The sequence below is a fragment of the Rattus rattus genome, chromosome 6 (assembly GCF_011064425.1).
Source record: "Rattus rattus isolate New Zealand chromosome 6, Rrattus_CSIRO_v1, whole genome shotgun sequence".
NCBI classification, from domain to species: domain Eukaryota; kingdom Metazoa; phylum Chordata; class Mammalia; order Rodentia; family Muridae; genus Rattus; species Rattus rattus.
In genome coordinates this window covers 40,155,279-40,182,826 of record NC_046159.1, presented here as the reverse complement: position 1 = coordinate 40,182,826, position 27,548 = coordinate 40,155,279, and the positions used below count along the sequence as shown (strand labels likewise).

Sequence of the window (27,548 nt, the reverse complement as noted above, 5' to 3'; positions counted from 1 at the left end):
TCCTCACCTTGAATAGTGAGCTGAGAACTAGGAGTCAGATAGTCAGTGCCTTTACCAGACTTTCTCCTAGAGCAGCCATTGCTATATTCATTGCTAAGAAACTGAGAAGTTGGTATCCCAATAAATACGTTTCTACTTCAAGGAATTTGCTAACTCTTTGTTGGAAGAAACTATTAGACACGTCCCTTTGATTTTACAAATAAAATAGCAAAACCATGTACTATGTGGGATTTGACTATTCTTGGAACTACTCCTTGCCATGAGATAGATGCTTTTGTGTCTCCCAGTTCAACACTTTGATAAAACATATCAGGAACTCATCAATCAGTCACCCTGGATGCCATGCGTGAACATTTCTGGATAAACAATTGACTCTTTTTTCTTTCCCTTTTTGTTTGTGTGTGTGTGTTGTGTGTGTGTGTGTGTGTGTGTGTGTGAGAGAGAGAGAGAGAGAGAGAGAGAGAGAGAGAGAGAGAGAGAGAGAGGTCATCAATAAGTAATTACAGAAGCATTTTGTGCGCAACTTCCTAATTCCTCATGAATGGGCTATGTATATGTGACAGCTAGACAATATTCAACACTGCAAAGCAGCTTAAAGGACCGAGTGACCCAAAGATGAACACAGCAGTTAAGGTGATTTCACAGTACAGCAATAACTGCTTAATTGTGCTAGGGAAAACTCATACTGGGTGCACTCAGTCACCCTCTGGGTGTCATTTAAGATACATCTTTGATTTTTGTTTCTTTTCTTGCATCTAATGGCACCAATGAATTGAGTCATTACAGTTTAACAAGGAGTGTGCATCAACTGTGGGAAATAATATAGAAATGGGAGTAGAAGTTCCTCGCCCCGTATGAAATGGCAAACCACAAAGAAAAGGACAATATACTGGAACATAGTTCTAGCCTCTGTGTGTTAAAAACAGAGACAAAACATACTAAGTATACTTTTCATTCATTAAATTTACTGTGCCAAGGTTTGCTTGAATGTAACCATCTAATGGAGTATCTGACACTTCTAGTTTCAAGTGTCCTTTTCAGAGTAAAAGAAACACTAAAAGCCTCAAATATATATTTATGATGTTTCTATCTATGTTGTACATTAAAACAGATTTGATTTAGAATGCAGTTTGTTTTAAATGACAAAAACCAGTGTGTATGTTCATAATCATCATATTTTAAGAAAAGTGATTCTATTTTCCTAAACCAAACAGGTATGGAAATGTTTGGTATTATTTATAGTTTTTCATATCTCTTTAGTATCTATTTTAACAGAAGAAAACTGGATTCTCATATGCATTTTTATGTGTTTTTTAAAAAATATCAAGAAAGTCTGACCTCATACAGATATGTGGTTTGAATATGGGTAATTCGTGGATTCTCTGCATGGCCTATAGTGGTCCATGGCTCACCGTCTAAGCCTTATAGATCCAGATGAATACTCCCAATGTCATTGATAGAACAGTCATAATTTTAGGACCTTTGACGAAAAAAAAGAGCAGAGCAGGTCCATATATGAGTCTTAATCACTACACTCTCAGTCTGGGTCGAAAGATCCCTGGGTCTCCTGATAAGATGGTGTGATTCCATTTAACTTGAATGTTGATGTTTACCTTAGAAGTGATATACTTCAAATGGTTTTGGTGAGAGCCACATGTAAGTACTATATATTGTTGAATGGATCTGGAATTTATGGTGGACAAGAAAAGGGAATGAATTCAGCACAGTTAGAGCTCATGTTCAGACAAAGTAATTCCTGTTAGGATACAGTCATAGGTTAATTTTAGGGGTGGAATTGGCCTCAGTATATCAGTTCTAAAGCATTTTAAATATGGAAAATACTGTGATTAAATTTTTATATCTCAATAATTCACTTGTAAAGTCATGAATTGCCTATAGTATCCCTGGAAAGAAAAAGATAAAATATGTCCTTTTATAGAAATTGTTGTGTGGCCCTGGATACTGTCACTATTCCCCAATGGATAACTCTACACCCATGCACACATGAGCAGTTCTTATTTGACTCAGTGAGTAAAATCAATTCATCCACCCATCAAGAAATCAACAAAAAGTAAATAGTTTCAAGTGAAAATATAAAGTCTCTGGTAAGATATGGGAGTCTTGGAGAGGCTGGAGGGGAAAAGTTAAGGTCAAACATTATCCTGGTACATCGTATGCATGTTTGAAATTTTCAAAGAATGAATAAAAGTTAAAATTATAAAGGAAAACTAAGACAGTGAATAGCACACAATAGTTAAGCTGTGTGTGCCAAGTAGGCTGCAGCTGAGGAACCCCTTGGTTGTCAGGACAGAGAGAGTCCAGAGTCCACTATAGAGCCACATGTTTGTTAGGCAATGAAGGGAAAGGGAATATTCCTGAAGATAAGACGGTATAAGTAAAGATATGAAGGCAGGAACTTATATTGTAGCTTATTATTATAGCTAAGGATGAAGAAAACCTATTGACAAGAGCTGTGGACTCTGGCTGGAAGAAATTGGGTGAGAGCAGATGGCAGATGAGTTTAAACATTAGCCCAAAGATATGAAATAATGGTGATAGTCTCTTAATGAATGTCACATTGACAGTGGGTGAAGCACATTACAGACCTCATCCAATATCTCATACACACATGGCTTTCTGCAATCATATTTGTTTTCTATGTTAATGAGTACCTATTAACAGAAATATGCCTACTATGACTTGCCTTCTAGGGTGTCTTCACATTTTCTACTGATTTCTTTATTATATTTTATGCATATGGGTATTTTGCTGGCATGTGTGTGTATCATGTGGGCATCTGGTGCCTGTGGAGGTCAGAAAGGAGCATCAAATCCCTTTGAAGTGCAGTTAAAGATGATTGTGAGCCACCATGGGCATGCTGAGAACCAAAACCTGGTCTTCTGTAAGAGCGACTACTGTTCTTAACTACTGAGCCTTTTCTCCAAACCCTCAACATGGTGACTTTTTATGTCTATTTGTCATTGTTACCTGTGAAAGTGTTGGTTCCTTACCAAAGAAAATCAACTGGGTCTTATAAAGACATGAGAAGACCATAAACAAAAATTAGCAGTAAAGCACAAGAGGCATGAATCCATTGGTTTTAAAAAAGAAAGTAATATGGAGGGGTTAAGGAGCTGGCTTAACAGTTAAGAGCATGTACTGCTCTTGCGGAGGACTCAAATTCAGTTGCCAGCACCCACATATAAAGGCACATGAATACCTATAGTTATAGTCCCATGGGTTCCAATTCATCTGGCCTCGATAGTCACATAAACTCACATGTTCATGCAACCCTCATACACACAGAGACACAAAATTGAAAATAAAAAAAAATACTTAGAAAACAGTGTGATTAAGATTCACATAGGAAAATCCAAGGGAGTGTCATAATATCAAGTTCAACTTTCTCTCAGTTCAGGAAGAAAATAGAGGTTTTCAACCTCTATACCATAAAGCTCTTCTTACAGCTACAGAACCTCCTATCAGAGCAGTGCTTCTCAAGATGGATGTTATCAGCCATTAAGTCATATTTTACATGAAATGTGACAAATATTTAATGTTTAAAACCAAGCACCTCTGCTCTGCCTAAGTTCAATATCTTCTAAGACTCTTTGGTCCTCGTAGAAGTCTTTTTGAAACACTATGAGAGAATACCAGTCATTGTAGCGTGAGTACTAGATGGGAGCACGTCACAGGTGAACAAAGGTAGAAAAGGGACAGTATCTTGCAGCACAATGTAAGTTGACTTTGCAAAAGTTACTTAAAAGGATTTTGCCTACCATGCCCTTTCTCATAGATATTTAAAATCCCAAGGTCTAAGGCCAAAGCTTGCCCTTGTTTCTGTGAGAAATTTCTGGTTTGGGGAAAATGAAGAGAGGCAGATACCTCTGTGAATTGTTTGACCCTTGAGTTCAAATTATATTTGTTTGAAATAGGAATTATTATTGAATAAGAGGCTTGTATGATTCCAGTGGCTGGAATATACAAACCCTGATTTAGGTCATTTCTGGCAGTTATTGAACAAAAGATTGAAATGAAAAGATTGTTCATCTGTCAAAAGTTGAACAGTGTGACAGGGTCAAATCCCTGCACAGCTGTTTAATCTTATATTTGGGACTTGTGGCTTGAGACAAGACTTAGGACTGATTCTTTGCTTCAAATGGGGAGGAATGCAAAAGATCAAAACTGTGATTTCTTTTTTGATATTTTTTTAATTCTGTTTTGTGCGTGAGCTCCAAAAAGAATACTTAGGAATTGTTGGAAAATAACAATTCATGTGGGCATCTGTGAGCATATGAACACATAAAAACCATCTCTACCAAACAGGTGCTTTTCCCTACAAAGGAAGAATCACCCAATGATGTTATATGTGATTCATCCAACATAAATAAGTGGGAATGACTATGTGTGTTTTTGACCTGTAGATCTGCAATTGAAACATTAAAATATAAACTGTCTCATTCTTTGGCCTTATACAAAAGGTTCATCTGGTGTTTGTATGCGCGGGCATGCACACGTGTGTGTTTGTGTGTGTGTGTGTGTGTGTGTGTGTGTGTGTGTGTGTGTGTATACTTACATACGCGCACGTATGTAGGAAATCACGCCTGTAGAAATCAGAGGTTTGCCCACAGTGTCATTCCTTGGGATGCCACACACCTTGAATTTTAAGACAGGACTTCATCAGTTCAGTTTAGCTGTCAAGCTGACTATCCAGTGAACCCCAGAATATACCTGTCTTTGACTTCCTGTGCTGGGATTACAACTATGTCTCACCATGACCAGCCTGTATATGCGAGGGCAAAACATTGAACTCAGGTCTTCATGTTTATATATCAAGCACTTTACCAGCTAATCTCTCTCCCCTCTTCTAGCCACTCCATTCATCACCTCCCTATGTTCCTGTGCATTTTTTCACTTCAAGAGGAAGGTATTTAGATCATGTTAATTTGGCTTCTGTGAAGAGATTTCACTTTAGAAGCAAGGAACATACCTGATGACTGTTGTCAAACACCAAATTAGTTCAGTATTAGGCAAATTAGTTATGGGTTTCACCTCAGCCTGGACCAATTATCTATTCTGTTGAGCTCCTGGACTCTCACAACCCCATTGTCAGAGAAAGAATGAGCCCACAGAAGTACCTAATTAGGTTGAAATTTGCAAGGTCATTTCAAACTTTTTCAAAGCCTCCCTTTCCTACCCCACCTTCTTTGTGAAGTGGCAAAGTTTGGCTTCCAGAATTCGATAGTTTTGAAAGAATGATCCCAAGTGTTGCAGGAAGTGGGCAACATTAAAGTCTGTCTCTGCATGTGTTTGTAAAGTTTCCTGTTTGAACTTCAACTTGACATTGCTGCATAAGTTACATTTGTCCTTCCTTGTTTTGCTTTGTATTCCTTCCCTCTTTTTCAAAAGTTTGCTCCTGTTACTGTTTCACAGATTTCTGCGGCTTTTTTCTTTGCTTTGTTTCCCCGGACTCCGCAGGGGGTGAACACGCTGCAGGTGGAATGGGTATCTGGCAGGCTAGGCCATTAGTCCTAAAGGAGTTGCGCGCTGGCTTCTCCCAGTAGAGCTCTGGGAAGATATTACCTCTTGAGCTTCCCTTCCCATTAGCAGCCGGATGATAGAGGATGGCAGCCAACTTGCAGCTCTTTCAATGATGCAGGTTATAACCCTTCATTCAAGCTAATGCTTGTTGATGTTGTAACGTTTTTTTGAAGTTGACCCTTTTGGCCTCCCCTCTTAAGCAGCCATGCATCATCTCCATCAGGAGAGCGTTTGCAAACTTGTGTTTTGCTCTTTGAAAAACATGGAATTGCTTGTAGATGGAAAAAAGGACACAGCATTGATCAAGGACTTAGAGACCTCTGCTGGTTGGTTAAGTGACTTATCGAGTGTTTTTCTTTTTCTTTTTTTTTTTCTTCCTTTTTTTTTTGTTTTTGTTTTGTTTTATTTGTTATCCAGAAGGCAAGATACATAGCTTGGCCTTTCTCTTTGAATTAAATTATCCATGACTTAAAGCTTCACTAAATGGATAGACTGAGGTCAAATCAGCTAAAGACATGTTAAGTGTATTGAATAATATCCCTGATTAATACTAGTGTCAACTCTACTTACTAAGTTAACATCAGTAGTTATTGCCTGGTATTACAGGTAACTATGTGTGAACAGATAACTACCCCAATCAATCGCTGTAGTTATCTTCTACAGGAGTTTTAGCAAAGATCTTCTACCAATAAGCATACAATTGTTGATAAGGGTGTGAACTATGCTGTAGGCAAGAAGTGGTACTTATTAATATATTTGTGGAACATTGGTTAAATATCTATTGAGATCATAGAAAAATAAAACATGCCTTCAAAGGAAGCAGGATAAACATGTATAATATGGGTTTGGGGGTGATATTCAATATTATGAAATGTGAGAATTAAATGCTTCTTTGAGTCCCATGTGAGATTATGGGCAGAACTTGATTTTCTAAAAAAGCTCAGTAAACTCAAGACTCACTAAAAAATATTGACTTTAAGGATCGTACTGCGGTGACTATCATTCTTCCAATATTGGTTCTGCAAATAGTGAATGATAACAATAGTTTATCATGGACAAATAAGGGATACAAAGTTGTCCCTGTAACCTATCGGAATGAAATATGTTAGTAAGGAATGAGATAAGCTGTTCTAATGAGAGAAAATCTCAGTATAGAATGGCTTCAATGAGAGACATTTACCTCACATTATCTTTCCGAAAATAAACAAGTAGCTCTCAGTCCTGGTTTGCTTTGCTTCACAATGTCTTCCAAGGGCCAAGGTGCGCTAGTCATCAGCTCCATCCCTATATTGCTCCTGTCTCTATTTCCAAGCATGTTAAACTCTTAACCATTTTCTAATCAATGCAGAAATGAGACTCCAGGACTAGTGTCTGAGAGTGCCCTTTGCACTTTCACCAATGACCAACTGGAAAAATCTCAGACACTTGGTTATTTCTTAATGAAAAGGAATCTTAAAAAAGAATAGGTAGAAATTCATGAGGTGATTCAAAGGGGATCCTCGAAATTTTCTCATATTAAAAACAAAACAATAATAATACTTAAGGCACAGGAACAATTTACATCATGGTTAACAAAAATTTTGTAGATTCTGCCTTCACCGATTAAAAGCATTCACAATATGGACTAGAAACATGGCGCTCATACAGTCCCCATAAATGTCCTTTCACCCTTTCTAATTGTATGCCATGTAGAAAAGTAATTTGATTAAAAGCCCATTTTAATTTTCAATTGCTTAGAATAACAAGAAATTGGCTGTACAATGAATATATGTCTCAGTTTTATTTGTTTGTTTTGTTTTGTTTTCGAATGTCTGTAGCTCAACCTAACTGGGTTCAAATAATAAATGATATCCACGTGGCCATGGAAGAGAGTGTCTTCTGGGAATGTAAAGCAAATGGGAGGCCCAAGCCTAACTATAGGTGGCTTAAAAATGGTGACCCACTGTTACCACGGGTAAGTAAATTGATGGTAATTCTGTTTTAATGTAACGTAATGTTTAATGTGGCCTCATTGCTATGGAAACAGAATAATTTCGAGTTTTCTCCAAAATAAGAAACAACTAAATGCCACTAATAGTAGAAAAAGTTGACAAATAGAAATTATAAATAAATCTTGCTAAGCGTCTACACCAGACCTTTGTAGCCAACAAATTAACACTCGGATAGCTTTCCAGTAAGAAAGTCACACAGAATGCCTGGAACCTGTAGTTTGTGCAAAGTGATATTTGAGAATCGGTTCAGTAGGGAAATTCTTTATCTCATATAAGGATGGCGGCCATCCACATTTAATGTGACTCTTAAAATTAAATCAGAGGAACAATTATGTCTAATTTAATTTTCTTTATTGTGTGTTATTATAAAATATCAAATGTTACTTGAATTTGGCGTTTTCCTCGGTCCCTACATTGAGAGCCATCTTTTATGCCCAGATTTCTTCCTTGCATAATATAACTAGGAAAAAGAAAGTACCTGCCATGGGTTACTGGTAGAGAAAAGGAACGATTTCTTTGGACCACCCCATTTCACGGCCCATCTTAGTTCCCTGGAAGACTCCTCCGGTTCATCATTCCCTCTGTTTCAGAAGTCAAACAAATTGCAAGTGTGCAAGTTCCCAGGCACTTGGCGTTTCCCTCTTTTCATGAAACGTGAGAGAACAAGGATGACTTGATTTCTAATAAAGTACCCATTCAACTGGACAGTTGTCTTTCAGAAGAGAGGAGTTTTTTACTCTAAGGCATTGTGTTCACTGGAGAGGAGTGTGTGTGTGTGTGTGTGTGTGTGTGTGTGTGTGTGTGTGTGTGAGAGAGAGAGAGAAAATCTTTTGTGATGTACAAGTTGATGCTCAAGTTGCATGGCTTCAGCTTGGTACATGAGAGTGTACTCTTGTCATATATACCTCCTTTCTTCCTTCATTTGGACTACTAGAAGATCATAAGTGTAAATTTCTCCATTGACAGCAACCAAGCTTCAGAATATTCATGTATTTTTGAAACATGGTTTCACTAGGTATCTCTGGCTAGCCTAGAACTCACTGTATAGACAGAACTAACTGTATAGACAATCCCATCTATACAATGATCTGTCTACCTCTGCCTTCTTGGTGCTGATTCAAGTCATGTGCCACTACCATGCCTGGTAGAATTATAGATACATTTTTTTTTGTAAACTCAGCAGATGCTGAAAATTGTATATGCCCATATAGAGTTATAATCCTATCAGTCCATGAAGGTACAGCTGGTGAGAATCTAAGAGCTCTAAATTCTAAATGATAAATTTGATTCTGTTTTCATCTGTTTCCCCAATTAGCGCAAAACCATTGAGTAAAAACAGCTCTTTGACTTTCAAGGTGAAGTTCACTTATTTCCAGAGCCTATTCATCTGAATGACTTCACTATTAAATCAACACAGATGCAAAAGAATCCTACAATTTAGATTCCATTTACCAACTGATATGCTGCTCGTTCCATTTGCCATCTGACCTGGCACAGATTTACTTGACAAATAAGCAGATCATGTTAATGTAAACTGCTTATATGATTACTATTTTCCTCCCATTAGGCCCTCTTGACATAACATGTAGCAAAATTGCCTTAAGTTCTCCGATGTGGAAGGTCACTATTTTTTAATACTCCTCTCTTCTTTCACAGGATAGAATACAGATCGAGCAAGGAACACTCAACATAACAATAGTGAATCTCTCAGATGCTGGCATGTACCAGTGTGTGGCAGAGAATAAACACGGAGTTATCTATGCCAGCGCTGAGCTCAGTGTAATAGGTGAGTCCTTGGAGTGGAAAGAAGAAAAGAAGAAAATCTCTTAAAAGTCATTTAAGTAGTAAGCAAATTTGCCAACCACAAATGTTCACTCCTCGAGAATGTATAATGAGATCTGTAGGTTTGAAGACGGTTTAGAAACAACTCATAAGCCTCCAAGCAACAGGAAGAGGTCACTTTCAAAATGGACCTTTCCTGATGCTTACAGCAGCTAACATGGCTCCCTTGGCATTTGTTTTTTAATGCCTCTACAGACCACATTGTTTTTATTGGTTATTTTATTTACTTAATTTGAAATGCTGTCCCCCTTCCCAGTTTCCCCTCTGCAAACCACCTGTCCTATCCCCCCTCCCCTGCCTATGTAAGTGTGCTCCCTACCCACCCGCTCCCACCTCACTGCCCTAGCATCCCCCTATGCTGGGACATCCAGCCTCCACAAGACCAAGGGCTTCCCCTCCCATTGATTCCAGATAAGGCCATCCTCTGCTACATATGCAGCTGGAGCCATGGATGCCTCCATGTGTACCCTTTGGTTAGTGGTTTAGTCTCTGGGAGTTCTTGAGGCATCCCATTAGTTGATATTGTTGTTCTTCCTGTAAGGTTTCAATACCCTTCAGCTCCTTCAATTGAACAAAGTTTCTGAAATACATCTGCTGTGATCATTCTGATTTGGTACAACTTCAGCTTGGAGGGAGTAGAGCTGACATTGAATGGAAAGACTTATTCGAATAACTGGAAAACTGACTATTGTTCTTCCATATTTGAACTTTCCAGACTGTGCACTGATGGTCTGTTGATGTGTTGTGTCTTCCCTTCATTACGGACTTCTCCTACATACATTATCTACCATCCTATCTTCCTTTGTTTTGCCTTTAATTCTTAGTTACTTGATTCCCCAATCTATCTTCTGAGACAGTCTTTCAACACCTTTATTCACTTAGTACCCACATTTATTCTTACACTCATCCAGTGCCTACCACATGCCAACTGTGTTCTTCAGCTATGCATTTGATGCTATGGATAGAGTTTTTCCTCAGGCCAGTGGAGCACTATTCCTGCTTTCAGGGATTTCAGTCCTGTTCTCTAAGCATCAAGATGACTTCCTCAGGAAGTCACAAGCCCTGTGCCAGGATTTCTTCCATTACTGATTTTTGAACTGTCCTTTACCTTTAATCTCATTAATAACAGAGGCCAGGAGTATATTTGACTGTGATATGATCATATATTTTTCTTTCTCGTTGCATTTTAATCTTCACGTGGCATCAAAGTTCATAATTGTATCCTCAGAGCTGAATGAATAATTAAGTACATGGTAGGTACTCAATAAATATTGAATGAATATGGATGATAAGTGAATGAAAGAGTCAAGATATCATTTTAGGAAACAGATTTATAGTCAGTAAATAAATGGTTGAATAGTTGGTTAATCTAATCTATACTAGGTTTTCTTTTTTAAATCAAGGAAAGCAACTTGCATGTATCCCATAAAAAGTTCTTAAATTTAACTATTACTAGTAGAAAGGTAATAGTATAGGTTTAAATGCACCAAAATACACTATATTCTTTCATCCGCATCCCTTAATTTGGAAGGTCTAAGCAATAGGTCTTGACTGAACCATAATAGACAGAATATGAAGAAAATCACACAGACGAGTAATTCACATACCTTACAGCTTTTCTAGTTTCTAAATCCTGACTCTCCCCTTACAAGGCTCTCCTCCATGCCTAGCATGTAGATCTTGCATAGGAAGTACACAATCTCAAATTGACTAACTTCTAACTTATGCAAAAGAAGGAAGGAAGGCAAGTTCTCCACAGCTGCTCTTCTTGCCAAAGTCTTTAGATTTGGTGAGAATCCTGTCAAAGGCCTAAGTTTCTGTGACTTCAGGGAGCCACACAGATTGTGCACAGCATGCCTCAGAAAAGATCATAAATGCTTCATTTTCCTGGCATAACTGTCTTCCCAAATCATTACCTTATAATACCATTACATATGATATTAGGACTTCAAATCAAGATTTCTGAAGGCACAGACAACTTCAGGTCAGAGCCTAGAGAGTGAAGGTGAAAGATCCCAAGAAATAGTTAACTATCCTTACTGTAGTTGCATTTACCATGAGGACCACAGTGTGTCCCAGTAAAGTCACAGGCCAAACTACCATTGAAAACCGATTGGTAGCAGCTGAAGGAGAGTTTGGCTGATGAACTGGATTGGACAGCTGAGCCTTGCACAAGATGGATTGGAAATTCAGACAGAAAGACCAAGAGTGTACCAGGCAGAGCAAATTGGCCTGAAATCAGAAAGAACCTGACATGATTTCCTGTAAATATAGAACCCTGAATACTTTTCCAAAAAAATCAATTCATGTGACTAAAGTATATATAGACAAAATTTAGCTCAAGACATAAAGATGAAATCATATTAATGACTAATTGCAGAAACTCTGAAATGACAGATTTGAAAGCCCCAAACCTCTTGAGCCCATTTTTCTTTCCAAACCTGTCACATTATATATTTTGAATTAATGTAAGGGAATTTGTGTGTTGACTGTGTAGTTCCCCAGTCTTACTCAAGGGATAAGACATTTGCTCTTTGAAAATTCAACACAGATTGATATTGCTTAACTGCAGTAAACTATAATAGATTTTTATTCCAGAAGAGACTTTGTTCCTCACAAAAAAAAATAATAATAATACTCTGACTCTTTGGGTTTCCATAGCGTATTTCTTATTACTTGTATTAGTATTGTGAGACTAAACTGGAAAAAAAAAACAGAAAGAGAATTGAAATTATATACTTTTCATTAGGACAGAAAAAAGTATATTGTTTTCAACTATTTATACAATATTAGGATTCTTCAGTGCAGAAGAGGAGATTCCCTTTAATGCTTGATAATAGCCTTAATGTCATGAATAAGAGATGTCTAGGAAGTATGTACTTAATAGGCTTTTCCCATGGTCTCGCTTTATGCATTCCATGTGGATATTTAATGTGTTTGTAACGTGTCTATTTCTAATGGGTTGAAACTGCTAAATAATTAATGGAAGTATTGGGTGCATTGCTCACAGGGCATGGTGAGAGTTTTACCTTGAGGTCAGTGCATTAACATTGCATAGAGATGTCCTGGTTTTTAATTGGCCAATTATAAGTTACCTTTTTAAAAAATTTCCTAAGGGAACCCTTACCCAAATATTTTAAACTTTTAAAATTACAGTTTCCTTTATTCTTTTTTTGGTATCATATGTGACTCGGGTCATAAGTTGTGGAGGCAAGTGTCTTTACCCACTGAGCCATTTTTCCAATCCTCCAAGTCTTTGTTTCCTTTATTATTTTACATCATGGATGCAATTCTTTTAGTGGTTACAATCCCTGGGATTCCTTAGTGAGCTACATATAACCCCTGAATGATAAGCATAACTCCACTCCTTTATTCCTACAAATACATTAGAATTAAAGTGACTACAACCCTGAAATTACTGGAAAACTTGATTGCTAAATAAATCACTTTAAAACTAATGACTGACCCCATAGGAAGCAGCAGTTTCAACCAACCCTGACTCCAGAAAGCTCCCGGAGACTGAGTCTCCAACCAGGAGTATACACAGACCAGGAAGAGGCTGCTTGCACATATATAGTAGAGGTCTTTCTTATCAGGACTCAGTGGGAGAAGATGTGCTTAATCCTGGAGAGACTTGAGGCTGCAGGGAAGGTGGAGAACCCTCTCAGAGGCAAGGAAGAGGAAGAATGGGACGAGGAACTGTGGGAAGGGGGAGTGAGGTGGGGAAATGACTGCAATGTAAATAAAATAGTAATAATAAAAAAAACTCTGTATAATCCACCCCCCAAAATAAGCTTAATGACAACTGTTTAAATCACATATTTTCTTATATAAAATGTAGCCATCCTAATGTACCATTTCTACTCATGTTCACAAAGTGTCAGTGTTGCTCAATGAATCAACAAATGTGAAATTCTCTGTTGTGTTTGATACAGAATGTTTATGCAATACAGATATTTATGATATAGAAGATGTCTGAATTCATAGAGCAGAGGTTTGATCATATAGCTATTAAGCAGGGGGTGCTTTCCAGGCCCAGTTCCTAAGATGAGAGGAGTTGACAAGAAGAAACAGTGAGCAGAAATAAAGAAGACTTCATTAAAGTCCGCTAGCCCAGGTGAAATACAGAGGGGAGATTTTTGAAAGACAAGTCAAACCTCACAGTTATTTCTACCTCAAGGCAAGGATGCTGGTTTTATTTAAGTACACATTTCAGTTAGCCCCTAGACTTTCCCATTGGTGGCAGAGATGAGGTCCTAGGTGAGAAATACTAGAAGATAGGGTAAAGAATGAAGCAAATCTCCCAAAGTCAGTTTTCCAGAGAGGAGAATAGCTTAGAGGTGTCAAATGCCCAACATTCATAGCAGTTGAGGCCAGAAAACAGAGAAGAAGATGCCTGAATACTTTGTCCAGTCCTCATGGACCATAAAGGGCAGTATAATTATTGTACTAGAGAATCTGCTTTGTTCAGTCAAATAAGAGAAAGTGGATTGACTCTTTGAATAGGACAGGAATTTTGCAGGATTTAAATGAAACAGAAGCTGCCCCTGTCCTGCAGAATTTTTTTTAACTGTTACATAAAATGTATGCTGGCAGCTACTACTAGAGTATATCTCAAGGAAATTCCATTGCCCTGACTGGGAGAGGACATCTGACCCTAGCAAGGGTCAGGACACTCAAGCAACATCAAGGAACCAATGAACCAATTAAAGTGAGGTGCAGGGTTGAGCAATTATCCAGTTAATTTGGCATTTATCCAGATGATTGGCTTCCAAATTAGAAAACCATTAAAGCTAAACTAAAAGTTATTTCAGAGGGACTTTCACAAGTGCCTATCTGCATCTCAGTCTGATTTCTCAACTGCCTCGTTGAGCCACAATAACAAAATAATCAAGTGGAGTAGTGTGCTCAGTATCTAATGAGAGGACCAGTGTCTTTCTTATCCAAATGCTACTGTCTAGATAGAAACCCTACCATTACAAAGAGGCAAGGCGAATGCTTTGATCTCAGAATCAAAGTTTATACATTTAGAAAGTTACTGAGTCCACATTTGCTGTTACCTCATCTCCCCGTGAAAACCAGGGAATCTCATGTAAACACTTTTGTCAAACCTGAAAGTGTTTATACCAACGTAAGAGGGGAGTCACTCCTCCTAACTCTTTTCAAACCAAAAAATGTGTATATAGCCTCAAAATCAATAGTCCATATATTTTGTAATTATCAGATTTCACTACAAATTGTAATAAATCTAGAGGACCTTTCTTCTGATTCTGTACTATGTGCATGTCAAGTAATTCTATTTCTACCTAGAACCAGGCAATATTCCTTACAACCATCTGAATGTGATTCTAAGAGAACCAAAGTTTTCAACTTAAGTTCTTACTGGTCAGATACAATTACCATAGAATTTTGCCTACAGTCTCAGTTCTCAAACTTTACTGTGAACCAAACTTATCTAGATAAAATTCCATCAAAATATCGTTGCACCCTTCCTTCAAAATTTCTGGATAGTACTTCTGAGATGAGGCTGAAAATTCACATTTCTAACAAGGAAGCAGGTCATGGCAACATTTCTGATCAATAATATCCTTTAAATTCTGGACACAAGCATTCTCTTTCTCTTTAAATGTTGAATATGTTCTACGTGGGAAATATCTGATTAGGTTCAGCATGCCATATCAAAGTTGCCTGTATAAGAACGGTATCATGGATTGCTGCTGTAGTTCCGTGATCTGAGTTACCAGAACACTGGTAAAATGATTGGACCAGTTACCAGGTAAAGGCTGAGCAAAGGTGTACGTATAAAATTCCTTAAAGATTACATAATAATCTCGAGGTATGAATTACAATTTCTCCTAGCCAAAGAAAGGCCATGGTTAAAATGCGAATGAATCATTTTAATTCATGTGAGTGTGGCTATGTATATTGTCTTATTAACAGACTCTCTGCATCATGATAAAACTGCTGTGAAAGCATTATCTGCCCTCTCTCACAATCCATGCAAACGCCATTCTTTTGACCATAAGGAAGTACATTGGCTTTAATAGGCCTTAGCAAAAGCCCTGATGTGTTCATTTTTTCAAGTAGCATTTTAAATCACATGAAAGGCAACAGTAACTCTTCCCTTGCTCGCTCTTATTACCAGGGAAACATGGGGGGCGGGTTCAAAGCTGACAATGAGGTGGGGGGATGCCTCCTCAATGGCCTCTAAGGTTGCTAATAGCTACCTAACACAATGAATGTTTTCCCAGTCTAGTCTTTAGTGATACAAGTCATGTTAAATTAGACTAGACACGTTCATACTAATTACTCATTAGGAGTCACTTCCTGTCTATCCACCCCTGCCACCAACATCTATCTACGCATTAAATGGAGTTATCAGAAAAATAATCCCAACTTCCTACATTTACTTCAAGACAGTAGGGAAGATGGAAGATACATTCAATATAGTGACCACTTGTGATTTGGCTGAAGGGAAGGAGGTTGCCGACGGAAATGATGTCTCTATTTTCCTTAAATCTAAATGTTGACAGAAACACGGCTTTGGGAATAAGACATCAGAGTCATCTGTACACCGAACACTGGCAGCATCCTACCAGTACAGCTGCCTGATGGCTCAGAAAAAGACGAAGCCACTCTCAAAGACACTCTGGGAGTTACTTAGCAGGAACTGCAAACCTCTGTAGGAAAATACAAAAATATAGGCTACTCGATGGAACAAATTAAGTATCTAAAATCCAGCCCTAAAAACTTAGAGATTTATCAATTACCAGAAAAAATACCATTCAAATTAACCATAATTTTAATTCATAATGATTTTAAAGACAGCAAAATTAAATTGAAGAATGGAGGAAAATAGAATAATTGTGGAAACAGAATATGAAGAAAAAGAGAACAAATTCTAGAGGTGAAGAAAAGTTGAAGTGATTGAATTGAAAATTTTCACAGCCAACTTAGCCAAGAAGAATAATCAGTAATTCAGAAACCAAACATTGGAGATTCTGAAGACAAAGGAGCAAAACTCACAGAAAGTGGAAAAGCATAAGAAATTTGTGTGACAGAATCCTATAGAACTATATGCATATTCTGAAATACAAAAAATTAAAATAAAATATTAAATAGCAACTTTGAATGAATGGTGGCTGAAATAGTGGTGGGAAGAGAAATGGGTGTAGAGATCCAAGAAGTTCAAAGAATCCCCCGAGAGTGACTCCAAAGAGACACACACTTAGACTAATGAAAATTAAAATGTCCAAAGGCAGGAAAGGTAAAAGAGTGTGCATACAGCAAGAAAAGGTGACAGATCTCCTGTGGGAGGGGGATTCTGTTAAATGATTAGTAGATTTCTCAGGATGAATTTTGCAACCCACTGGGAATAGGTTGATCTAATGAAAATTCTGGGAAAAAATATTTCCAACTGAAAACACATAAGAAAACTTTCATTTAAAAACGAAAGAGAAATTAATACTTACCCAGATCAACAAAATCAAAAGTTCATCATTAAGAGAGCTGCACGTCAATAAACAATAAAGGATCTCTTCTGAATTAAGATGAATGAAATAATGAAATAGAAATCTCAATCAAACTACCATGTGGAGATATATGATTACATGAACAGTCTTTTAATACCCAAACATCAGTGCAAATGTCACATTTACATCTGGGAAAAATATATATAAAATTATAACTATAAATATAAAATTATAATATAATTATAATATAATATATATAATATAACTATATATATAAAATTATAACTATAAATTTGAGCATATGTTATTAAAAATAACTTATCACATCAGCAGCATAGGTAGAGGTGGTGGGATGGTAAGCACAAATATGTAAGTATATCAAATTCATACATATGGCATATACACAAAGTCAGGGGGAAAACATGCAGCCAGGTGACTGAGAAAATGCAGAAGAATATGGAAAGGAAATGGGGCAAAAGATAAAGAACAAGCAAGAAAAACACAATACAGCAATTTTAGTTCCTTCTCCATCAATAACTATCTCCAATATAAAATGAATTAGATATACATTTAAAAGACAGATTGGCTGAGTGGATTTTAAAATATGGAAACTATATCTACCTTTAAGAAATTGTGTATGGAGGCTGGAGAGTTGCTAAGTGGTTAAGAGCACTTGTTGCTCTTGTAGAGAACTGGGGTTCAAATCCCAGCATCAACATAATTGTTCACAACCATCTGTAACTCTAGTTCTAGGTGATCTGCTACCCTCTTTTGACCTCTGAGGGCAGCAAGAACACATGTGGTACACATACATACGTGCAGGCAAAATACTCACAGGTAAAATAAGCATTTTTTTTAAAAATCTGCATATCAGAAAAAAAACAGATCCTAAGGGAAAAACTGTCATATGAAACGATATTGCATCATGATAAAATGATCAGTTCTCCAGCATAGGATGATTTGTGTGTGTGTGTGTGTATACGCGCGCGCACATGTGTATGTGTAAGCATTAGCAGCCCCTAATATATGAAGCAAAAGTCAGAAAATATAAAGGAAGAAATAATTATAAAATACTTTTGGAATCTCACTTTTGAAATGAAGTAGAAAAAGATCAGTAAGAAAACAAGAAGCTTGAACAAAAGTAAACCAATTAGACATAACTGACACCCGCAGCCCTACTCAGTCCAATACTCTTTGCAAGCACACTTGAAACATTCGATAAGGTAATCCACATCTAACAAGTCTCAAACAGACTTATGAATATTAGAATCGTATAAAGCATCCTCACTGACCATGTTGGGATGAAAAACAACATGATGGAAAACGGGAAAAATATATGAAAAACTGAACAACTGATTCTTACATCATCAGTATACAGTAAAAAGAATAAAAGGGAACTAGGAAATTTCTGGAGTAAAGTAAAAATATATCAAGACTTATAAATGCAGCACAAATTGTAGTAAGAGGTAAGTCGGTAGTAATAAATAATTTTAAAAGATGTTACCGAATAAGCAACCTGGGTTTACAACTAAGAAGTTAGGAAAAGAAACTAACCAAAGCAAAAAAAAAAAAAAGAAAAAAGGAGAAGAAGCAGAAGATTAGGGGACAAAAAGGAAAAAGCAAAGAAAAGAAGAACAGTTTGGAGGAGGTAGGAGGAGGGAAGGAAGGAAAGAAGGAAGGAAGGAAGGAAGGAAGAAAGAAAGAAAGAAAGAAAGAAAGAAAGAAAGAAAGAAAGAAAGGAAGGAAGGAAGAAAGAAAATTGCCAAGCCTTCATGGAGGTCAATAAAAAGACTCAAATAAAACAACAAATAAAAAAGTAAAATATTGAAAATTATAGCACAGATATTTTTTAATTTAATGCCTGAAAAGAAGTAGGTGAATTACCACATACAGCAACTTTCCCAGCTGAGTCATGAAAAAGTAGGGAATCTGAAGATTTATAGCCAGTAAGGAAGTGAAAGTCACAGTTAAAGCCACCCAAGAACAGACACCTAGGAATTGAGGCTTCCACAGAGAATTCTACCAAGTATTTAAGAGGAATTAGCACCGATTCTATTCAAGCCTTCTGCAGCATCCCCTCTTACATTGTGTTGAGAAAAAACAATCCCCCACATAATGCTAGCCAGCCAAATTTATCAGCATGAAGGGTTATCCACCTAAACCAAGCAGAATTTATACCTGAAACTCGAAGAGGGTTCATGGTGTGAAAATGTCAAGAGTGAAGAAACGCACCAAATATCACTTTTGTCAATGAAAAAAAGGAGTTGACAAAATTCAGCACCATTTTGGGATTTTAAAAAAGAACATCCAGCAAATAGAGGTAAGAGATACCTCGATGTAATAGGAGTCACATACAAAGCAGCCCACCAATATCACACCCATTGTTGAAAGCTTGAAAGCCTCCTATGATTGGTAGCAAATAAAGGATGCCCACCCTTGCCATTATTGTTTAGTGTAGCTCTGGAAGTCCTAGGCAGAGCAATTAGATGAGGAGAATCAGTAAAGGCTTCCAACTTGGAACAGGAAGAAAGTAAAATCTTTGTTTGAAGATGACATGATCTTACATAGTGGAAGCTCAAAAGCAGCTACAAAAGCAACTGAGGCCTATTGAACTAATAAATCATTTCAGGAAAGCTGCAGGGTGCAAAATCAAGACACACAAAGAACTCAGTGACAGTGCTGTATGCCAACAGGGACCAATCCAAAAAAGCAAATTAGGAGAAATTCTATCTATGATAGCATCAAAGAGAAATACATTTAAGAGTAATCAGACAGGGGAGAGCAAAAACTCGTGCACTAGAAACTACATAATATTTTTGAAAGAACTGAAGAAAATACAGGTAGACTATGTGTAACTCAAGACTCTATGCTTTTAAAATGTTCGTTCTTCCCAGATCTATTGACAACACCAACACAGTCACATAGAATCTCAATGGAGAGTCTTTTGTTACAGAGAGAGAGAGAGAGAGAGAGAGAGAGAGAGAGAGAGAGAGAGATCTTAGCAGGAGGTTGGCATCAATAGCTAACAGTATGTCAGAAAGAACAAAGTTGGAAGCTTCATGATTTCTGAGTCCAGGACACGAAGTGTACATACAGTATACTCCTGCACATAGGTTTATAATTCATTATAAGGGAAGGAAAAGCCCTCAAAACAAACTATGGAATATTACCAAATATCTTTCAGCAATGGTGCCCAAATACAACCAAGCATATTGACATGTACACATAAACAGTTCTTGCAACTAGTGGGACCTAAAAAGATGCTTCAGTAGATAGAGCCACTCGTCTACAGACCTGAAAATCCGAGTTTGAGTCCAAGGATTTCACAAGGTGTCAAGAGGGAATCATTTCCTGCATGTTGTCCTGTGACCTCTGACCTCCACATGCATGCTCTAGCATGTGAGTACCTGCACACAAACACACAAACACACACACACACACACACACACACACACACACACACACACACACCACACACACACACACACACACACACACCACACACCACACACACACACCACACCATACACACACAAACCACCCCCCCCCCCCCACACACCCACAAAAACCACACACCCCCCCCCCACACAAACAAACCCAAACCCCAAAAAACAACAACACAAAAACACAACACACAAAACCCACCCCCCCCACACCACACCACCACACACAACACACACACACACACACACACCACACACACACACACACACACACACACACACACACACACACACACAATTTAATATGGTATTGTAGAAACTGGGTGTCTACATTTAAAAGAACACAGTTGAACCTCTCTCTTAATAAAAATACATCAGACAGAAACTACCCATATAAAGAATGGAGATTATGTTTGCATAGGGATTACGTGACTAAAAATAAATCCATCCCCTGCAACTAAATAGCAAGAAGCAAACCAATTAAAAATAGAAAAGCGGACTGGAGAGGTGGTTCAGCTGTTAATGGAAAGGCTTTCAACTCTAAAGACAAAAATATACTAGGGTCTTGAATAGACATATTTGTAAACAACAAATAGAATTCAAGAAGAAATACCAATTAGAATCATAATGAGATCTTGTCTAATACCCTATAGGATAACACACATCACTAAACAGAGAGGGAGGAGTAAAGGAAGAGAAAAAAACAGGACCAAATGCTAGAAGAGGACAATAGAATCCTTGAAATTGATTCAACTAGAGGAAAGCAGTGGGCTCAGTACACTGTAACCTATGCATCACTGATGGTACTGAAAAGGTTGCAGTGCTATAGAAAATTGTATAGTGTCTCCCCAAGAAGTTACAAGTTATCAGAAGACCCAGCTAGCTAGCTTCCCTCTTGTTATATATCCAAAATAATTAAAAGGCAGCATCCCAAGCAAGTATTTGCACACTCATGATCTCTGCATCATTATTCACTATGGTCAGAAAATTGAAACAATCTAATTGGTCGTGAATGGACACATAGTAAAATACAGTACATAAGTTATCAGAAGACCCAGCTAGCTAGCTTCCCTCTTGTTATATATCCAAAATAATTAAAAGGCAGCATCCCAAGCAAGTATTTGCACACTCATGATCTCTGCATCATTATTCACTATGGTCAGAAAATTGAAACAATCTAATTGGTCGTGAATGGACACATAGTAAAATACAGTACATATATAAAGGAATATTATTCAGCCTCAGAGAGAAGGAAACACTGATATACATTCCAACACCAATGAACCATGAGGACATGTGAAGGGAAGTAAGTTCATCCCATGAAGGAAATTCTGTTGATTCCTGTTATATGATGCACCTAGACAAGTTGAATTTATAGTAGCAGAAAGCAGAGGTATAAATGGATCAGAAGAGGGGGAGAAGAGAGGTCCTTAATTAATGGGTGTGTAAATTCAGTTTTGCAAAATGAAAGAGTACTAAAGATCTATTGAATAATATCACCTAGAGTTAACAAGATTGTATATGGAAAGCATCTCAGATGGTAAATTTTATGATGTGTGATTCTTACCAAAATAAAAAGCAAAGATCTAGTAGTCCATGTTAATCTTTATTACATGTGTGAACTACTCCGAGATGTTACAAAGTCTGATGTCGGGTCTGGGAGATAACCTGGGAATAAGTGTCTTTACTATCTGCTGGTACTAATTCTTATGTTCCAAGGAACACATGACCAGGAGAAAAATTAATATGAAATTTCTCAGTCTCATACATGAAGGATGTATTCAAGAACACGTGGCCTTAAGAAACTTACTCACATGATTAATAACTGAGATGGCAGTGATGCAAAATCTGGGGTCTAGATCCAAGTCTTTTAATCCGCAGTCTAAGCCATCAGAGCAGGTTGCTTTCTCCTTCATAAAATCTGGAAAAGCAGGACAAGGCTATTCTCTCCGTATACCACCCAGGTTCAATTTTATCTACCTTCCCAGCCCCATTATGCATGGGTACAACATAAACCAACACAAAACAAAAGCAAAAACAAAACCTCTGTCCTGGAAGAAAAGTTTTTTTTAACCGGTATTTGTTGTAACCAGATCCCAGCATTTGTTATTCTTCTACTCTAAGGAAACTGTGGCTCATAAAGATTCTTAAAGCAATCGATTTGTCTTTTGAGTAAGGCACACGGTTTGTAATGAAGTCTTTTACATGTGAGTAAAAACCAACTTGGCCAAGGGCGAGTAGCATACTGGCTGCCTGCACAACATTTCTGATGCCTTGCTGAAGAAGTGTGATAACCAGGAGTATGTTTCTACTGTGTGTTCCACATACAGCTCTTCTGCATTATGATATGTTCCCATGGAAACAGAAGCACTTAAAACCAACATGATACCTTGATTCATGGAGGCTAGGAAATAGATTTGTAAAATAAAGAGAACACGCTAAGGAAACTGGGAAAGTGTTGCTTTTCTTGCCTTTTCAATACTGAATCCACTTCTGGTTATACCTAGAAAATAAACAAAAACAGAAACAAATAAACAAAAGGCATGCCACCGCTTCAGAATATGGCTTGGATCCAACAAGCTGAAACCTCCAGGGCCCTTGTACCCTGTACCCTGTAGGCTGTCACCGTCCCCTGGGTATGTGCTTTAGGAAAAGGGGTCAAAACCAGTGGAGCTAGTTCATATTGACAGGAGCTGATTCTGCACATCTCAAGATTGCCCTTGGTGATTTCGTATTGAAACCAGCAAAGGTGGACTATTTACGCCAGAGAAATTGGCAGATGCCACAAATCAGGTTCCTTGGTATATTGTTTAGTTGTTTGAAATATTGAATATACCCTATGTTCAGGTGATTTGTGAGTATAAATATATCAGATAATCATTGTTAGCTAATTCTTTTATTATGTACTTCTATTATATGCTATGTATGCTCAGTTTAATTGAGGTCTAACACTTTATGTATTCAAGTGTCCAATGCCCTAACTTGCAATTTAAAGAAGCAATCTATATCTAATAGCACAGGGAAGAAAAGGATATAGGACCTAGGCAAAGCATCATGAGGAAGAAATGATCCAAACCCCAGAGTTCTCTTCTAAGAAAAGCATCACAGCAACATATACGTAGTACTTTATGTAAAGTACTATGCTTGGTTACATGGCTAATGACACTAATTGTTACTCTAGCAGAATTAATGGTGGTAGAGGTATAGCTTAGTTAGTAGTTAGCCTAGTACACATCAGGCCATGGATTGAATTCCCAGTACCATATAAAGTGGACACATTCATGTCAACTATAACTGCAGCATTGAAGAGAGGAAGGTAGGAAGATTAGTTTCAAGGTCATTTTCAACTACATTGTGCTTTCAGGACTAGCTGGGGCTATATAAGGCCCTGTCTTTAAAAACAAACAACAGACAAGTAATGGTCTAATAATAACTAAAAGTAAAATGTATCATTTATTAACCACTAGAGTTTTATAATCCATACTGTGTGGTTGTAAAAATATAATAATAAAAGGAGTATGGTTCTCTTTTACCCCGCTAGATATCTTGGCGTAAATACATCCTAGCTCCGCGGCGGCCCAGACCAGTCGCCCCACACTCCATTACACTTAAATCTACATTAAAGAACACACAACACAATAATCTTTGACCCAATTGGTAAGATATAATTGCACACCCAAACATGCAAAGCCCAGTACCATCCATCCCTTAAGAACATTTGTAACAACCTGTAAAGGTACGCGTGGAATCTTAACGTCACCCGCCATATTGTCCTGCCATGGCTTCTCCCCTTCTCCTCTTGTCTCTCCTCCTCTCGGTCCCAGTCTCCTCCTCTTCCTTCAAACTTCTCTCCCGCCCATCCTTCCTTCTCCTCCAATGACAGGCCTCCTTCTATCCTGTACCTGCCCCTCACCTGTATTTTACAAATTCAATGGGGGAGAAGTTTCTGGTAAAGTCACCTGATTCCCTTGGGGCAGTGGAATTAGCATCAAAATATAGACACCTCCAGGGCAAACCACAACAATACTGTCCCACCTCCGAGGGTCTCTTCTACTTTCAGAAAATATTTCTCTCACAAAATAAAGTTACAGATCATAATATAATACACAGCATTGTAGCAGTATATATTTCTTGCTATGGGTTTGTATAAGGGTTAAGGATGAATTGTTAAGTACAATGAAATAGCCTTTGAATAGATACAAGAAGGTCAATGTAATTACCAGTTTTAAAATGCATAATGCCTTTTTATCTTTATGTAGATAGTCAACCGAGGTTAACAAGAGGTTAGTGGTTTAAACCCTACTAAGGCATTCATTATGTAAGAATGATTTCGAGTACTGTGCTAATGAGCATATGAGCAAGAATGTTGCGAAGCAAAGAAAAAGTATTTTCCCTGAAATGAATGGCTTCTTCCTATATTTACTTAATTAGTCTTTGGATCTTCAAATCTTTCATAGAAAGGAAAAAAAAATGCTACGCTTGATTCAACTTGTTGGCAGAGAAATCTTTGAGAGATCTTGAAATGGTGTCTCTGCAGAAAAGCTCTTTGGCAGTCACCATGACCCGGTAATGCGGACACTAACGTGACATTTCATATCCACACTAGGCTTTACCCCTCAGTACTACAGAGATGCTGTTTGGATGCACAGTATGGAGTTCACTGGAAAAAAAGAAAGGAGATAGCAGAAGCTTGGATGCTGGGTGATTCTCTCCATATCTAAAACAGTCTCAATATGGGAAAAGCACACAGAGAAATTGGTTTTTTCCAGGGGTTAAAGGTGGTGTAGTCAAGAAGGCAGGCTAGGACTACAGAGGAAAAGGATGTTTTTGCAGCCATTTCTTTATCTTGACCTCTGCAGTATATAGGTAAATCTATACCTAATGGCCAGCTTCCTTATTCTGTTATCTGCTCTGTTGCCTGCCACTCAATCATTGGAGAAGTGTGGTGATGGACATAAGGGACTATTTTATATCATTCTTGCAACTCCCTCTGAGCAACTAACAATTATTTCCAAATAAAGTTGGGTGTAAGGTTATTTGTTTTGCTTTAAACAAAGATGTAGCTCTGTGATTGTAAGAAATTTTCTTGCATACAAGACCCCCAATGCCTTTGGTAGAAGTTGTTACTGCATTGGAAACAGTAGTTGAGGGAGTGTGTCAGCTTCTTACTCTGTATCATATAAGGACTGCTATAGCTTCTTGTCAGGCTGCTTTAAAATATAGTGACACAAGCAACTTAGGGAAGAAGGGTTCATTCGCAACTATTACAGGTAGCTGCCCAACCCTGTGTCTATCACTGTGGGCAGCACCCCACCCCCGCAGTGAAGGTGCTGTGGCAGGAGTGTGATACAACTGGTCACATTGCATCTAAAGTCAAAAATCAGAGAGTAACAAGTGAATGCATGCATGCTAGTGCTTAGCGCACTTTCTGTAGTTTATACAGCCTTGCCCAGGGAATGCTTCCAACCACAGTGAAGATTGCCCTTCCCAAATCAATTAAATCATCAGTATGATCCCACATAGGCATGCCCAAGAGTCCATCTCCTGTTTTGTTAACAACTAACACTTAATCACAACTAGTACTTTTTGTACAACATGTGTATTTATTTTTCTTGGCCCACCAAATAACTTTGTAAATATGATGTTTTTTCTGCTTTATAGTGCCTTACCCAAAGGAGCAGGAGTTGTTAGGATCTTAGGAAACAAAGAGGTTATTAGTGAATCAGCCTAACGTTAAAGAGATAGAATGTAGGCATCAGAATTATTGGAATTGATACATCATGCTGATAAAAAAAAAAAAAAGAAAGAAAGAAAATCTTCTCCTCCAGGACTGTGTTAAGTATCTCTTTGGGTATATCTTCCTAATCAGGGAGGCCAGATTTTAAACCCAGAAACTCCCCCACACTTGCACCCCCACACTCCCACTCCCTCCCCTTAGCCAGCAAGCTAGGAGAGCCTTGAGGTTTGTGGTCTGTTATCTCCATTACCTCTTCAGTGAAAGATTAGAATTAATGCATTTGCTCTGGGTGTTTTTATAGGACGGTGAGGTAATAGCTAAAGATAATAGATAAAGGTTAAAATAATATGAAATTAGAAACTTCCAAAAGCACCAGCCCTAATAGTCTCCACTGGCAATGCTCCCAGTGATGTTTCTACAAGCCAGCTGTGACAGAACAGGCATGCAGAATTATCCTTTCCTCTCCAGTAATGTAGTAAAACATTGCACTCTTGGATTTCCCAAATGTTATTACCACTGCATATCCAGTTAATGGATTATCGTTTTATTATTGCTCTTGAGAAATGACATAACTCAGACACAGAGAGAAGCTCTATTTCCCAGGGTTCTGATGGCCACTTTAGATACCCTGGATATGTGACCAAGAGTCATTTAATTAATGAAATAGGAATAGTTGTGAATTGCATAGATGGATTTCCACAGCTTTTCATAAATAATCTAAGTTTAGTGTAATGCAGACCACTGGTAACTAGCTAAATGTTGCACCTCCCATGTGGAAGAGGGCTGCGGCATCCTGGCACTGAGGGATTACTGCCCTCTAGAAACACACATGAGAAATGCTATTCTCCGGGTCTACTTGGTTCAGCAAATGAACCCCTGCAAAATCTGTCGGCTGCTCCCAGACTTACGTGGGTTTTATCATCCCAAAGCTATGAGAACCACTGACAGTTTAGTTCTGGCACTCAGTGGTTTGTCTGAGCAAAGACTGTGTCTTCATGCTGCCCTCCTGTGGCTCCTACCAATATCATCTAGCAGAACTACCAACCTGTGAGTGCTGAATGGACCAAAAGGATCCATTTCCTCTTACTCTCAGCCTGTGCTAGGCCAGGGTTTGGGGGAATCAGAGTAAATATAGGGTATCATTAGGAAAAGCGCCCTTCTATAAGCTGAAGTGCATCTCAAGTGCACAAAGACATCCTGAAATAGCAGAATGTTAAGAAACCTGTATCCTGAATGTGCTAAAGCTTCTATTAGTCCTGCCCTAGAAATCACTACAGCTTATGGCAACAACTGATATGTTTGCAGGGTTAGACAATATCAGAAACAAATGGTGCAGACAATAGGAAAGTATTTGCTGTGTAATTTTATTTTTACGAGTGAAAGATGTTCAAGCCAGTCTCATCGTATGATATCCAAAAGGTAATCTGTCTGTAACTGGAATATTACAAATGCCTCTTAAGCCAGTCCTGTTTTCTGCTTTCTCTGTGTCTGATACCCTGCAATTTCAAATTCTGAAAAAGCA

The 27,548-nt window shown here is 37.9% G+C and overlaps 1 protein-coding gene across 1 annotated transcript in view; it reads left to right on the top strand.

Annotated features, from left to right (window-relative positions):
- Positions 1–27,548, top strand: part of Cntn4 (contactin 4) — a 952,979-nt gene that overhangs the window by 771,983 nt on the left and 153,448 nt on the right. Inside the window, exons 11-12 of the mRNA XM_032906003.1 lie at positions 7,359–7,495; positions 9,189–9,318. Of these exons, the coding sequence (XP_032761894.1) occupies positions 7,359–7,495; positions 9,189–9,318 (267 nt within the window). The remainder of the gene's footprint in view (positions 1–7,358; positions 7,496–9,188; positions 9,319–27,548) is intronic.